Here is a 13873-nt window from a genome sequence, read left to right on the forward strand (position 1 = left end):
TGATTTTGTGCAAAATATGTAATGAACATATTTTGTATAGCCTACAGATCTATTTTAACATATTCAAGGAAGAGTAGTAGGTCACCTTTAAGGTGAATTACCTCACTCCCAGAGTTATGTTGCTTCATCACTACAGATGAAAGCTTAGATAGATAAAGTGAGCAATAGAAACATGAAAGATAACCACCCAAAGGGCCATCACATGACTGTGATGCGTCTCTCTCCTCCTGCTCTGGAGCAGCGGAGGGCCGGATTCTCTCCATCGGCACAGAGTTGCCTCCTGCAGAGAGGTTTGACAGGAGCTGCTGTTCAGTTAGCTCATCTTGACATCTCCAGGGACACCCGCTGGAGGCCTGTCACTTCGCTCACATGTTGCTGTCGCTCACTGTTCATAGTGTTGGAGGTTCCACCACTGTCTGTACAGAACTGGGAAAAACGTATTTGCTCCCTTAAAGATTTCTTTTCTGTTTTTTTTTAAACATCAGAGAAAGATAACCTGATTATATAGAATAAACAGTTTTCAATGGTGAGGAAAAAAATTAAAACCAGTCTGACCCTTTTGAAAAGTTCCCCTGCCTTTTTTGAGCCATTTTTTGATGTCATTGTCTTTCTGCACAGCTCATATGTTCACTTACTGATAGTGATCAAATAAAGAAAAACAGTGCTTAATTGACTTAACGGATTTTTTTTTTTTTGTAAACTGACATAAATACAGTGAATTACAAATTTATTTCAGAACTCTGAACCAGTACAGCACATTTCAATGCACCAGGCTGTTTGTTGGTCAAACATGCTTCCAGCATGTAGAAGCAACACAACTTTAATTTATTCAGTCAATATTGGAACAGATATAGATATAAATATTTATATATAACGGCATTTTATTCCTGTCATGTCAAAATACGACTCTAGTTGACTCTGTTAACATTTTTCTGCCTATTGTAAAAAAAAAAAAAGAAAAAGAAAAAAAAATAAAATAAGTGTCAGGAAATGGTGTGGTAGGTGGTGAGGAGAGACGCCGAGGCCCAGGTTATAGTGATGAGGAGTTTAATGATGAGCTCACAGTCCGGAAAACAGGCAGCACGGCAGAGAAGCAAACAGCTAATACCGGTAGCACTGACAAAGACTGAAATTGCGAGCTAGGCTAACCAGGACTTAGCAGTTCCACTGGAGAGCTTCGACCTAACAGACAGCAACACAAGACAGCAATTGACAAGGACCCAACGAGGAACACAGACAACAGGTGGGTTTAAATACACACGGGGTAATTAAGGGAATGAGACACACCTGGGAAACAATCAACGGGGAAGACGCAGAGACAGACTCACAGGGAACAGGACTACACAGAAACTCAAAAATAAACACACAGAAACACGGAACATGACAATAAGCACAATTTACAAAACTGATGTGGTGTGATAATTTAGGTAAGTGTATAAATTAGTTCACAAACACTAAATGCATCAGCAGATATGACGGGACGTGATCTTACTGAAACCTCCGCTCACACCGTGTCTTCCACCACGTTTTGCTCCAGGTCATCCCGGACTGGAAGGAGCAGGAGTGGGACACAGAAAAGCCTGACTCGTATGCTGGGATTTTCCACTTCCGCTTCTGGCGCTTTGGTGAGTGGGTGGACGTTGTGATTGACGACCGGCTGCCAACAGTAGACAACCAGCTCGTCTACTGCCACTCCAATGACAGCAACGAGTTCTGGAGCGCCCTGGTGGAAAAGGCCTACGCCAAGTCAGTATCAGTACCAGCAGATATTCAGCCTCAGATGAGAAGATGCTGATGATTTACGTTATAGTTTTACACATTAAAGCTGTAAGTTCTCAGGGGCATATCTGAAATAAGAAATAAGATTAGTTACCATAACTATGCAGATGAAACACAGTTCTATATTACAAAAACATCGTAATATACCATCTAAGCACTGAACAGATCCTTAGAACAAATCAATATGTGGATGTGTCATAACTTTCATTCATCAGAACAAAAACAAAACTGAATTTACTATCTTTGGACCTAAAGAAGAATGATAAAGAGTCAACACATATCTTTGGTTATTACAACTAAAAATCACCGATCAGGCATAAATCTGGGAGTAGCAATGGACTCTGACATGAACATTCAGAGCCACATAAACACAGTTACAAAATCGACCTTCTATTACCTGAAGAACATTTCCAGGATTAGAGGACTAATGTTCCAGCAAGATCTAGAGAAACCCATCCAGGCATTTATCTTTAGTTGCATTGATTACTCTAACGGTGAGTGGGTGGTCTTCACAGGTCTGCCTAAAAAGTAAATTCTCCAGCTGCAGCTGATCCAAAACGCTGCTGCTCTTGTTCTGACTAAAGCCAGAAACATAGAGCACATCACACAGTTTTAAAGTCCTTCCACTGGCTCCCTATAGCTCAGAGAATATACTTTAAAATTCTGTTGTTAGTTTATAAATCACTAAATGGCTTAGCACCACAATACATTAAAGATCTGCTGCTGTTGTATCAACCTTCCAGACCCCTCAGATCTTCTGGTTCTGGTCTGCTCTGCATCACCAGAACCAGAACCAAATGAGGAGAAGCACCATTTAGCTTATGTGCACCACAAATCTGGAACAAAGGTTGAATTTGTAAATAAGAATTTGTTCTTAATTACTCACCTGGTTAAATAAAGGTTGAATGAAATAAAAATAAGTAAACAACCTTCCAGAACATTGCAAAGTAGCTGAAACACTGAGTTCCTTTAAATCAAGGCTAATCCCACCTCTTTAGAGCTAGCAAATGGATCAACATATTTGTATTTGATTAAAATATTTGATGTGTATTTGCTTGAGGATTTTAATGATGGCAATTGACAAAATATGTTGCTTGTTTCACAGTTGATGACTGTTTTTATGTTTTTATGATGGAAAGCACTTTGAACTGCCTTGCTGCTCAAATGTTCTACAAATAAACCTGCACTTGAACTCCTTTCCCTGCAGGGTTTATGGCTGCTACGAGGCCTTGGATGGGGGAAACACAGCAGACGCCTTGGTGGATTTTACTGGTGGTGTTTCAGAGCCTGTGGACCTTCTAGAGGGTCAGATGGCGACAGATGAGGCGTCTCGTAACCAGCTGTTTGAACGAGTACTCAAGGTCCACAACAGAGACGGCCTCATCAGCTGCTCCATCAGGGTGAGCTAACGACGTCTTTCACCGAACGCTCATAGCTTCAGACCTAATTTGACATCAGACATCTGGCTTAGTTTGCTTCTTTAGAAAACTAACGATTATTCTAGTGATTAATTGATTAAACGGGTAAAAAAAAAAATTGGCACATTCTCCAAATTTTTCATTTAAGCTTTATATACAGTATACATATATAGACCTTTTTTTACTGGGTTTTTTTTTTTATTACGGCTCTGAGTGGTTCTGAGTGTTTTTCATCAAATGGTGTTTTTTGCGAATGTTCACTCCAGTTAACTATTAATCATTTACTAAATTAGTTGACGATTATTTCAATTGTTGATTCGTCATGATTATTCTGATTAATCGTTTCGCCCTAGTAGAAATATTCTGTAAGATAATGTATGAAATATCCCGCATTAAGACTTCTAGGAACTAAAAACGTAAAGTTTATGACATCATACTTTTAGAATCCAGGAGCATCAATAATAGGTTTCTAAAATTATTGTTAGCTGCAGCCCTAAGCACTTTGTATTGCCTTGTTGCTGAAAATGTGCTACATAAATAACATTATCTTTACCTTTAAGTAGCGGATGATTACTGATGTTAAATAGTGAAAAGAAATTTTAAAGAAAGAAAATAACATTCCAACATAGATGCTTTCCAAAGATCTTCCCACTAACCCAGCTGTTTATTTTTTATGGATTTCACAGAAAGGATCATGTTGTTTTTAGCTTTTTGGTTCTTCCAGAATCCTGACTCTTTCATTTATCCAGGCGACCACAGTGGAGGACATGGAGGCTCGGCTGGACTGCGGCTTAGTCAAAGGCCACGCCTATGCTGTGACAGACGTTCGGAAGGTGCGGCTCGGTCACGGTCTGCTGGCCTTCTTCAAATCGGAGAAGCTGCACATGATCCGCATGAGGAACCCCTGGGGGGAGAAGGAGTGGAGCGGCCCGTGGAGTGACAGGTAAACACAATGCTGCAAATGTTTCATTTTCAAACCTCTTGAAGCTGCTGTCAATTCAGTCAATTGTAATGTAACTGAATTGTCTGTGTTTGTTAAAGGAGGAGAAACAATGAATATATCATTTAATATGTGACCTTGCTATGCAACGGTCTAAACATTTTCTCTGAATTAATTTCCAAAAGTGAGACGTTCCTCTGAGTCTGACTTTGACACGCTAATTTCTAAGAGACTGCATGAAAAGAATGAGCAAATCTCAGATGACTGGACAGAGATCAGCCCATAAATAATGCACACGTTGTAGACAAGAGAGCAAAACAGTGGGAAATGTCACGCAGACACTAAAAAATGGAAATGCAATCAAGCTAATGGGCCTCCCAGTGAACAACAGGGAGTGAATTCAGCCCTTTCAGACGACTGGTTTCAGGATTTCTGCTTCACTCGTCCATCTCTGCTCCACTGAGGAACAGATAACAGTCACATAAAGGTCCTCCCTCCACAGAAACTAAGCAGGGAGGTGGTAAGTCTGGGTAATAATGGAATATGAATTATTGATGGGAGTGAAAGAAACAGATGTCATTAAGGAAACGTGAATCATCTCATTCACTGACTGTCGCTGAATTATTTAGCTGAGGTTTGATCAAACCTGTTGCTGAGTGGAGGCTGGAAGGCTGTTAGAATGGAGCAGTCGATCATAAACAGAGACACACTTAGAGAAGTTATAATGATTCCCCAGAGCCATGAACACACAGCAGACATTAAGGTTTAGCTTTGAGCTATGCAAACTAAAGCTGTTCATTGTGTCATGTGACTGATTCACTGTATTTATTTTTAATTGTTATTATATATGTAATAGTAGTATGAGTATAGTCGTAGTAGTAGGAGCATTCTATTTTATTATGTGTGACTGATGCATTATTTGTTTTCATTCATTTACTTATTTATTTGTTTAATAGTAGTTGTTTAATAGGTTGATGAAGTAGTAGTAATAGAAGTATTAGTAAAGCAGCAGTAGTAAATGTTGCAGTAATAATGGTTGCAGACAAAGTAGCAGTAATAAGTACTGCTACTTATACGGTGGTTAGTTTAAGTAGCAATAGTAGAGGTAGCAGTAGGCTATTTTATTACATGGAATTTGTGCACTATTGATTTTACATGTATTTATTTATGACCAGTGTTTAATAGCAGTTGCAGTGATGGTTGATGTAGTAATAATGGAAGCATTAGTAAAAGCAGCAGTAGTGGTATCAGTTTGGCAGTAGAAGCAGTAGTAGTACTACCTGCTACCTCTACTACTAGTATTAGTATTATTGGTAGCAGAAGTGGTAGTTGTAGTATCTAGATAGTTAGGTCAATAAGATACTGAACAAAAACATTTTCATGCTAATTTGTCTGAAAAAGTCAGTAACTTTTTCATTGAACATTTAAAATCTATCAAATATCATTTAATCATCATTTATTGATCTTAAAATGTTCTGTCCCATTTAATTTGAACCTTTTTTGTAACGTTTGGAAAAAACATAAACAAAGGCATCAGCAAAAACTCTAAGCACTTTATAAATAGAACTAATTTGTATTAAAGCAGACAAGGTAAAGTGTTACTTTATAATTTGTTTTGAGTTTCTTTTAATGTACAACTTTGAAAGAAGAAAAAACAACATGTTTTAATATTTGCGATAGACTGTGTGTATAGTTACTGTGTAAAATAAAAAAATGCAGGTTTGCTTCAACGAGGTGCTGTGTTCCTGCTGATTTCAGCTCTGAGGAGTGGAACAAGGTGAGCAAGAGTGAGAGAGAAAAGCTGGGCGTCACCGTGCAGGATGACGGCGAGTTCTGGTGAGACCCACAATACTTCTAACACTTTGTACCAATGTGACTATCACAGAATAAACTGATGATCCTGCAACACAATACTGCTAATAGTACTACTATTAAATACAAAAGATTTTAATATTGCTAGGTGTAATTCAGAGAGAATTTAAGATTTCCTGGCCAGCATCAAATAAATAAAATTGAAAATCAAATAATAGTGATAATGTTAAATTAATACTGTTGAAAATGATAAATATTAATTTATATTACACTGCAGAATCAAATAAGCTTGAAAAGTTCTAATTTTTCTGTTTTTAGATGCACTATTCAGTACATTAGTTGGTACTGCACTGCCAATTTAGATTTTCGTATGAACTGTAATTCAATCCAAAAAATTATAATTTGTGCTTCTTTGTTTTTTCATTTCTGGATGACGATATGGTGAAAACTTATTCCAACTTAAAAGTAACTGCAGCATATCTTTTGTTTGTAAGGCAGGTTTTCGCTTGTGAAAAAATAATGTTAATCACAGTTAATTCATGACTGACCAACGGAATCAATTGCAATTTTAAGTAGAGCAGAGTTGGTCTGGATGGATTTTTTGTTTAACCAATTAAATCTATAAAGAAAGCTTTTTTTTACTTAGTTTATCATTGTTTAATATTTGTTTGATGAGCCAAAACATTTAGGCTGAAAGGCTTGTTGTAACCTGTTAACATTCCTCTTTGCTCTGATTTCTTTTCATTTTGAATCCATTTAAGAACTTCCTCTTTTCCTCTAGCTGGTTTCCACTCTCTCCGGTCTATCTTCTCCTCTTTGCCTGTCCTTCTGCAGGATGAACTTTGATGACTTCTGCCAGTATTTCACTGACCTGATCCTCTGCCGCCTCATCAACACCTCCTACCTGAGCATCCACAAGACCTGGGAGGAGGAGGTGATGAGGGGCTCCTGGATCCACCGCCAGGACCCTCTTCGGAACCGATCGGGAGGCTGCATCAACCACAAGACCACCTTCCTGCAGAACCCTCAGGTCGGTCAGCAGCAGTGTTGGTCAAGTTTCTTGGAAATAGGGCTGGACTATATGGCTTCAAAATGTGTCACGATATAAGGGGTTTATATCAGTTGACATTGATAATTATTGATCAGTTTTTGTTTTAAATATTAGAAATGCTGCCAAACTGGTGTTGCCAAACGTCCCTGTTTCATCCAGTTTTCTCTCCACACTGCTGATTTTTATGTGTAAGCAGTTATGAGGCACGGAGGCAAAACATGAAGCTGCTGCTGTGCAATTTACTCAACAGGTTGTTGCTAGGCAACTGAAGTTGGGGAGAACTTGTAACTGCTTGTCGCTCAGCAGGTTGTTGCTAGGTAACCAAAGAGTGAGTGAGTTAGCCCATGCCACCAACCTAGCTTAGCTGGCCATGAGAAGTTGAGCGGCTAAAAACTTTCCTCTGCCTATATCTCCCAGAATTCTTTGCAGTTCAGTGAAATTATTGGATATTCTATCAGACGTATTATCTGTTGTTATTGATCACGTGTCTATGGGAATATACGTTGTTATTAATTTATTGTGTCCAGTCTTACAGTAGTTGCTAATTACTGATTAATTAGACAGTTATCCAGTTACGTTACTGATTACTTATTTTCAAAAATATTGTTTTTATTACTTTACTTTGTTGCTTAGTTAAATAAAAATGCACAACCTGAATGCACTGTAAGCTATATACCTTTCTGCCTAGTCCATCATATCATATTTAGTCAAAATGTTACGGTTTATGATTTTGATTAAATCTAATGTATGTGATAGACTCTGTATCTATGACAACTTAAATTAAATTAAAATGTAACTTAATTTTAATTTAATTAAAATTAAACTTAATTTTCATTAAGTTAAAATTAAGTTAAATTTTAACTTTGTTTTTATTCATTTTTAACAACAATGACATTTTTTCTTAGTTAAAGTCTATCTTACAGCAGTACACCTTCCACAATACAGGCTGACAAAAATAGACAAAATAGCAATAATATTCAATCAAGTTTCAATCATTCAAGTTTTAGAACATTTCAGCAATAAGGGAGTTCAAAGTGGTTTACATCATGAAAAACATAAAAACATCATAAACACATCATGCAATCACCAATTGTAAATCCAGTTACAAAATTACACATCAAATATGTTGATTAATGTTCCATTTATTATGGTTTAAAAGCAACTCTGAACTGGTGGGTTTTTAGTTTTAGTGTTTCAGTGTTTCAGCAGTTTTGCAGTTTTCTGTAAGTTTTTTCCAGATTTAAGGTACATAGAAGCTGAACTCATCACTGGTCACCAGCTGTGGAGGGTAATAACAGATTCTTGTTTTTTTTCCTACCAGTATGTGTTTGACGTGAAGAAGGTGGAGGACGAGGTGCTGATCTGCTTGCAGCAAAAAGAGAAGAGAGCCACGCCCAAAGAAGGCAAAGGGGAAAATCTTGCTATCGGCTTCGATATCCACAGGGTAAAACACCAAAAAAAAGAGAAAAAAGCAATAAAAACACAATTGCTTCTATTTTTTTCAAACTTCTGTTATAACATCTTGTCAATCTGCAGGTGGAACTGAATCGAAAGTACCGTATGCACAGAGCCCAGCAGAAAGTAGCCGGTTCCATTTACATCAACTCACGCTGCGTCTTCCTCAGGAAGGAGCTAAAGGAAGGTCGATATGTCATCATCCCCACCACCTTTGACCCCGGGCAGCAGGGAGAATTTCTGCTCCGGGTCTTCACTGATGTGCCTTCAGACTGCAAGTAATTATGAGGGGCAATCAAGAAAACCTGTAATTCAACCTCTTTAAGACATTATAAAGACGGTTTGATCTTTGCCAGGTTCTATGGTAATTTAAATCTTAACTCTTAAAACTCTACAAAAATACTCATTAAAGATGCAGAAATAATGAGCTTATCAGTTTTGTTTCTAATGTCATAAACATTGAATCTTTAAACTTTCTGTTTGTGTTTAAAATGAATAGAAAGTGCTTGTTGCTTTGTTGGAAAGCAGCAGCAGAAGCTCCTTCAGGTTGAAATATCTCAGTGTTTCTATAAACTCTCTCTCTCTGCAGAGAGCTGACTCTGGACGATCCTCCTCAGACCTGTTGGACAGGGATGTGTGGCTACCCTCAGCTGGTCACTCAGGTCCATGTAGTGAGTGCTGAGGGGCTGCAGGGACAGGACACCAATGGAGGTAAACAGCAGCTGCAGTCTGAGTGGGGGCCTCCAGGGGCTGCTGTGGAAACCGCAGAAAGTTAGAGGGAAAATGAGGGAACAATATTCAAAAATAAAGAAATTGAGTCCCATACATTTTTATGTTAAATTTTTTTCAGTTTTTTTTTTTTTTTTGTTAATGAAAATAAGTTAAAATAAATCATTATTTTTGATGCTCATTTTCTGATTGGCTGCCAGTCAAATTCATCAAGCTGCTTTGCTCCTTAAGCTAGCATCGCTAGCAAGACATCTAAAATATTCTGATGAGAAAAAAAATGAGAAAATAAGATTTGATGGAATTAATCTAAAATATTACATATTTTCCTATCAAAAGAGGGGATTGTAATAAAAAATTTTGTTATTTGACAATAAAGTCATAATATATTATCTGATAAGATTTTCTCAAACAAATCTCATGGCCATCTAACAGTTGATGTTTCTTTGCATATTTTGTAGCATTGTGTGTCGATTAGCAAAGGGCGTCCCCAGCAAGAGGTTAACGCTCTTTGGGGGATCGTGGCCTGGAAATCTTTGGGAACCCCTGAACAAAGCTAGTGTTTAGGATGGAGCAAAAGGTACCACAGTGCCTCCTGGCTGCCATTCCTTTACTTTTTCTTTTACTGATTTCATTTTAGGAGTAACTTTAATATGCCTTTTAATTGAAGCCCACTTCATTATTAAAATCTGCAGTTTACTTAAAGCAGTTAATAAGCTTTTTTTTAACGTAATTTATTAACAAAAAGTGCTTCATAGAAAAAGCAAATCCATCCAGTCAGTTACATATGGTCTATTTTAATCCGGTTTATTTCAGTACAGTCAAAATGTGATGACATAGTGGAAATAACTTCGAAACATTTAAGGACGAATCACTTTGCAACAAGAATCCCTCGAGAATCCCCCTCTTGATTTTTATAACTGAAGAGTCAATGACCTTTAAAAACCTAAGAATAATTTTTTGTCAGGTGCGGTGGGTGAGAGGTGGTGAGGAGAGACGCAGAGACCCAGGTCGTGAAGGAAATGATGATGATGATTTTAATGATGAAAAGCTCTGAGCAGTCTAACACAGGCGGCATGGCAGAGAGTTTAGCGCACAGCTAATTAACGGTAGTAACTGATAACAGAGGACTGAAAACAAGAGCTGACGCTAACCAGGACTTAACAGTTCGACTGGAGAGCAGAACGTGAGACAACAACAACTGACTTCCGACGTACACACGACGAGGATCCGACAAGATACAAAGACAACAGGTGGGACTAAATACACTGGGAGGGTAATCAAGGAATGAGACACAGCTGGGATCAAACAAGACAGAGACTCACAGGGGAACAGTATAATAAACACAGAAAAACCTCAAAATAAATACACAGAAACACAGATCATGACATTTTTAACCTAAACTGTGAAATTATTTACTTTGTAACATCAGACAGTTGGAGTCTCCTCATGTTTTCCAGTCTCCTCTTAAAATATTATTTTTTTTTACTGGATTGTAACTCAGTTTGAAGTATTGGCTTACTGCTACTTCTATTTATTCTTTATTGTTTCTTTGTGTTGTCAGTGTGCAGCACTTTGGCCAACTGTCTTGTTTTTAAAGTGCTTTAAAATGAATGTGGGTTGGATTGGAATCAAAAAGAGGCATTTTAAAATACTAAAAGGCTTAGAATACTATTTATTTTCGAAGATAACATCTCTGAGAATAGTTTGGATACATTTAATAAATAGCAAAGAAATAAGCAGTTGTTTCAGTCCTTGCCCTGCCATACAGGGAGAAACTTGTTCCAGTCTCTGGTAATCTGACTGGTGCAACTCAAGTAGATTTCATGCAAACATCATGTCTAACACTTTTATTTATCACAGTGTTAATTACGTTGTAAACCCCTTAACTCATTAATTGTGAACAAAATCCGTAGTAGCAACGAATACAGATAAATAATTGTCAAGTCTTATCTAAACCTTTTTAATCAGTCAGTGTAAATTCTTAATTTTTTGACTAGGTTAAGATCATAATCAAACTTTTATCTGCAGAAAAAGATAAAATTACATATTTATGTAATTTTCTGACTTTTTTTTTTCTTGCAGCTGTGGATTCTTACGTGATAATCACCTGTGAAGGAGAGAGAGTTCGTTCACCAGTTCAGAAAGACACACGTTGCCCAAACTTTGACATCAAAGGCCTGTTTTATCGCAAAAAGCCCAAGGAAGCCATCCATATCGAGGTGAGCAGTCACTCTGCTGATTCAGCACTCAGGATGGTTTAAACCGCCTCCTCATTTGGTCCGGCCCCCTGAACAATACCGGATCCGGCCCGCCTCCTCATTTGGTCCAGCCCCCTGAACAATACCAGAGAGCATTCAGTGTTTTTTTTCATATATGTGTGGATTTTTCTTCAACCACCAGGGGGGCTCTTGAGCAGATATGAAACTTAGTTTCCCTTAATGGAATATATACTAGTCAGTACCAGTCACCGTTTCGCTCACGTTTTTTTTCGATTTGCATTCTGGGTAAAAATCTATCTACAAACGCGAATATGTCGTCGGCAGTAATCCAATTCCAATTGTTATAAAAATTGTGTATATATCAAATATGACAAGAAAAATACACTTCTCAATTTAATGCTTTGAATTTGGGCCTCTTTAAGCTCCTGGTCTTTTTGACAATGCCTTCAGCACGTCATAACAACAGTGCTCCTCCATTATGTTGTTTACAACTATTATGGTTGTAAACAACATAACAGAGCATTGAACTGAGTAGTAGTTTGTATGATTAGCTCAGCAGATGTACAAATTCACCAGGTATTTGCTAATTGCTACTGACTACTCTGAAGGAGCTGAGTGGGGAGTCGCCTTAAAATGCATTCACTGGTCAATCTCCAATTTAATCAAATGTCTCAGTTAACCTATCAGAAGCTTTTAATGCTTCTGATGGGTGATGACATCAGGTGATGATGACTCTGATGTCATCATCTGATATATCTCAGATGACATCTCAGATGATGATGTCATCTGAGATTTCCCTCATTGTTAGACAGATAGTAATAATTCTGTATATAAAACGATATTGACATTAACAAATACTTTTCTGACATATTCTGGTTGTCATTATTGTAGTATTTAAGTAATAGAAATATGATGTAACTTCAAACAGGGAGAAAAAAATGTATTTTTATTAGATACATGTAAACTTCTGGTTTACATGTATGGGTTAACTGTATGTGCTAATACAGTTAACCCATATTATTTCCTGTCACAACAATGAATTGTGCTGTTTCAGAAGTTATTGCAATAAACAATAATATTGCTGTTTTGAGCCCATTTTCAAATAATATAAAAGTAATGGCATATTGCCAGTTCACAATCTCAAAGATCAATAAACCTTAATTTCTAATGAACATTTTACATATTTGTCATGCATTCTTTGGTAGAAAAGAGTGAGAAGCTTTATCATGCGGTAATTTTTTTTTTGCTGCTTATGTGTTAGGCTATAACATAAAGTACCAATACAATGTTTTGTTTGCAACACAATCAAATTTGAAAAGCTTCTGGGTCTACTTCTTCGTTTGCAAATCTCTGCAGCTCTCTTTCTTCTTCTTACATTTCTTTCTGTAAGGTGTTTCCTTCCCTTTTCTTACCCTTTTCTGTTTCCCACCTTTCTTTTCACTTTCCATGAGCGTTGCTCAGATCTACAACAAGAACATGATCATGGACACCTTCCTGGGACAGGTGGTCCTGTTCAGCGAGCCCAATGAGCGGCAGGAGCAGCACACTCTTCACCTCCGTGACAAGGGTAGTCGCCAGGACAACGACATCCCGGGCATGCTCACTGTGCGCCTCTTCACCTCCACCACGCTCACCAACATCTGACGAGCTTGTTACCGAATCTGGGGAAGCTCACCCATCTTTCTGAGCTCACTGTCCTTCACTTTGTTTTCCTGCTTTTTCTTTTTGGGGAGTTTTTCAAAGTACCTGCATCCATATGTGTAGGTACAAGGTGCCATAAGGGTTATGTTTTAACAAATTCCTGCTAGAATAGAATGGATAATGTTATTTATTGTCATAATATTATCTGAAACTGGGCCACTCTACAGGTTTTGATGTTGGAAAGCTTCAGTTAAAGGGGACCTATTATGCAAAATTCACATTTTGCACATTTTTCTCCTTCCATTTGGGTCTCAACTGTTTCTAAAAGCAGCCCAAGTGCTTTAAAAAACGTTTTTTGGAAATAAATTCATGAGTTTCAAAAACCTCACAATTGTTAAGTCACATTCCACAGGCACTGCGCCGTTGCTTAGCAACCCCACCCAGGCCCAGCTCTGTTACCTAGCAACCCAACTCCAGCACCTTTGGTCAACTGGGTTTAACACTGCTGGAGAAGACAAGTGTATTCTTGTTGACTTGTAACTCCACGATCCATTTATCGGCTAATTTGCTCATGTACTAAAAGAAATACTTCCAAGAAAGGTATGTTTGTTTGTTTTTTCTTTTGGTAATCATTGTAATTGTAAAAATTCTATTTAAATCAATTCAGAAACACTTTATTAATCCTACAGGGAAATGAAAAGCTGTTGAAACTCCTATTTATTCAAACATTTTCAAAGAGTTATTGTAGATGTTATATATAAATAAATAAATAAATAAATAAGAATAAAAATATTTTTAATTATTATAAACTATAAATAAAAGAAAATAG

At 37.4% G+C, this 13873-nt stretch overlaps 1 protein-coding gene and 1 long non-coding RNA gene across 2 annotated transcripts in view; both read left to right on the forward strand.

The window, feature by feature from the left end:
- LOC106962411 (calpain-5-like) overlaps window positions 1-13368 on the forward strand; it is a 35306-nt gene extending 21938 nt beyond the window's left edge. Inside the window, exons 4-13 of the mRNA XM_015056822.1 lie at window positions 1538-1746; window positions 2987-3179; window positions 3947-4140; window positions 5896-5973; window positions 6784-6979; window positions 8322-8444; window positions 8537-8733; window positions 9045-9166; window positions 11267-11403; window positions 12865-13368. Of these exons, the coding sequence (XP_014912308.1) occupies window positions 1538-1746; window positions 2987-3179; window positions 3947-4140; window positions 5896-5973; window positions 6784-6979; window positions 8322-8444; window positions 8537-8733; window positions 9045-9166; window positions 11267-11403; window positions 12865-13047 (1632 nt within the window). The 3' untranslated portion in view covers window positions 13048-13368. The remainder of the gene's footprint in view (window positions 1-1537; window positions 1747-2986; window positions 3180-3946; window positions 4141-5895; window positions 5974-6783; window positions 6980-8321; window positions 8445-8536; window positions 8734-9044; window positions 9167-11266; window positions 11404-12864) is intronic.
- LOC106962413 (uncharacterized) lies at window positions 11748-12715 on the forward strand. The gene is made up of 2 exons (XR_001427970.1): window positions 11748-12125; window positions 12177-12715. It is a non-coding gene; the product is annotated as an uncharacterized LOC106962413 (long non-coding RNA).
- Window positions 13369-13873: the final 505 nt, after the last annotated feature.

Source organism: Poecilia latipinna, unplaced genomic scaffold, assembly GCF_001443285.1.
Source record: "Poecilia latipinna isolate Pla-1442-1.1 unplaced genomic scaffold, P_latipinna-1.0 Scaffold1410, whole genome shotgun sequence".
NCBI lineage: Eukaryota > Metazoa > Chordata > Actinopteri > Cyprinodontiformes > Poeciliidae > Poecilia > Poecilia latipinna.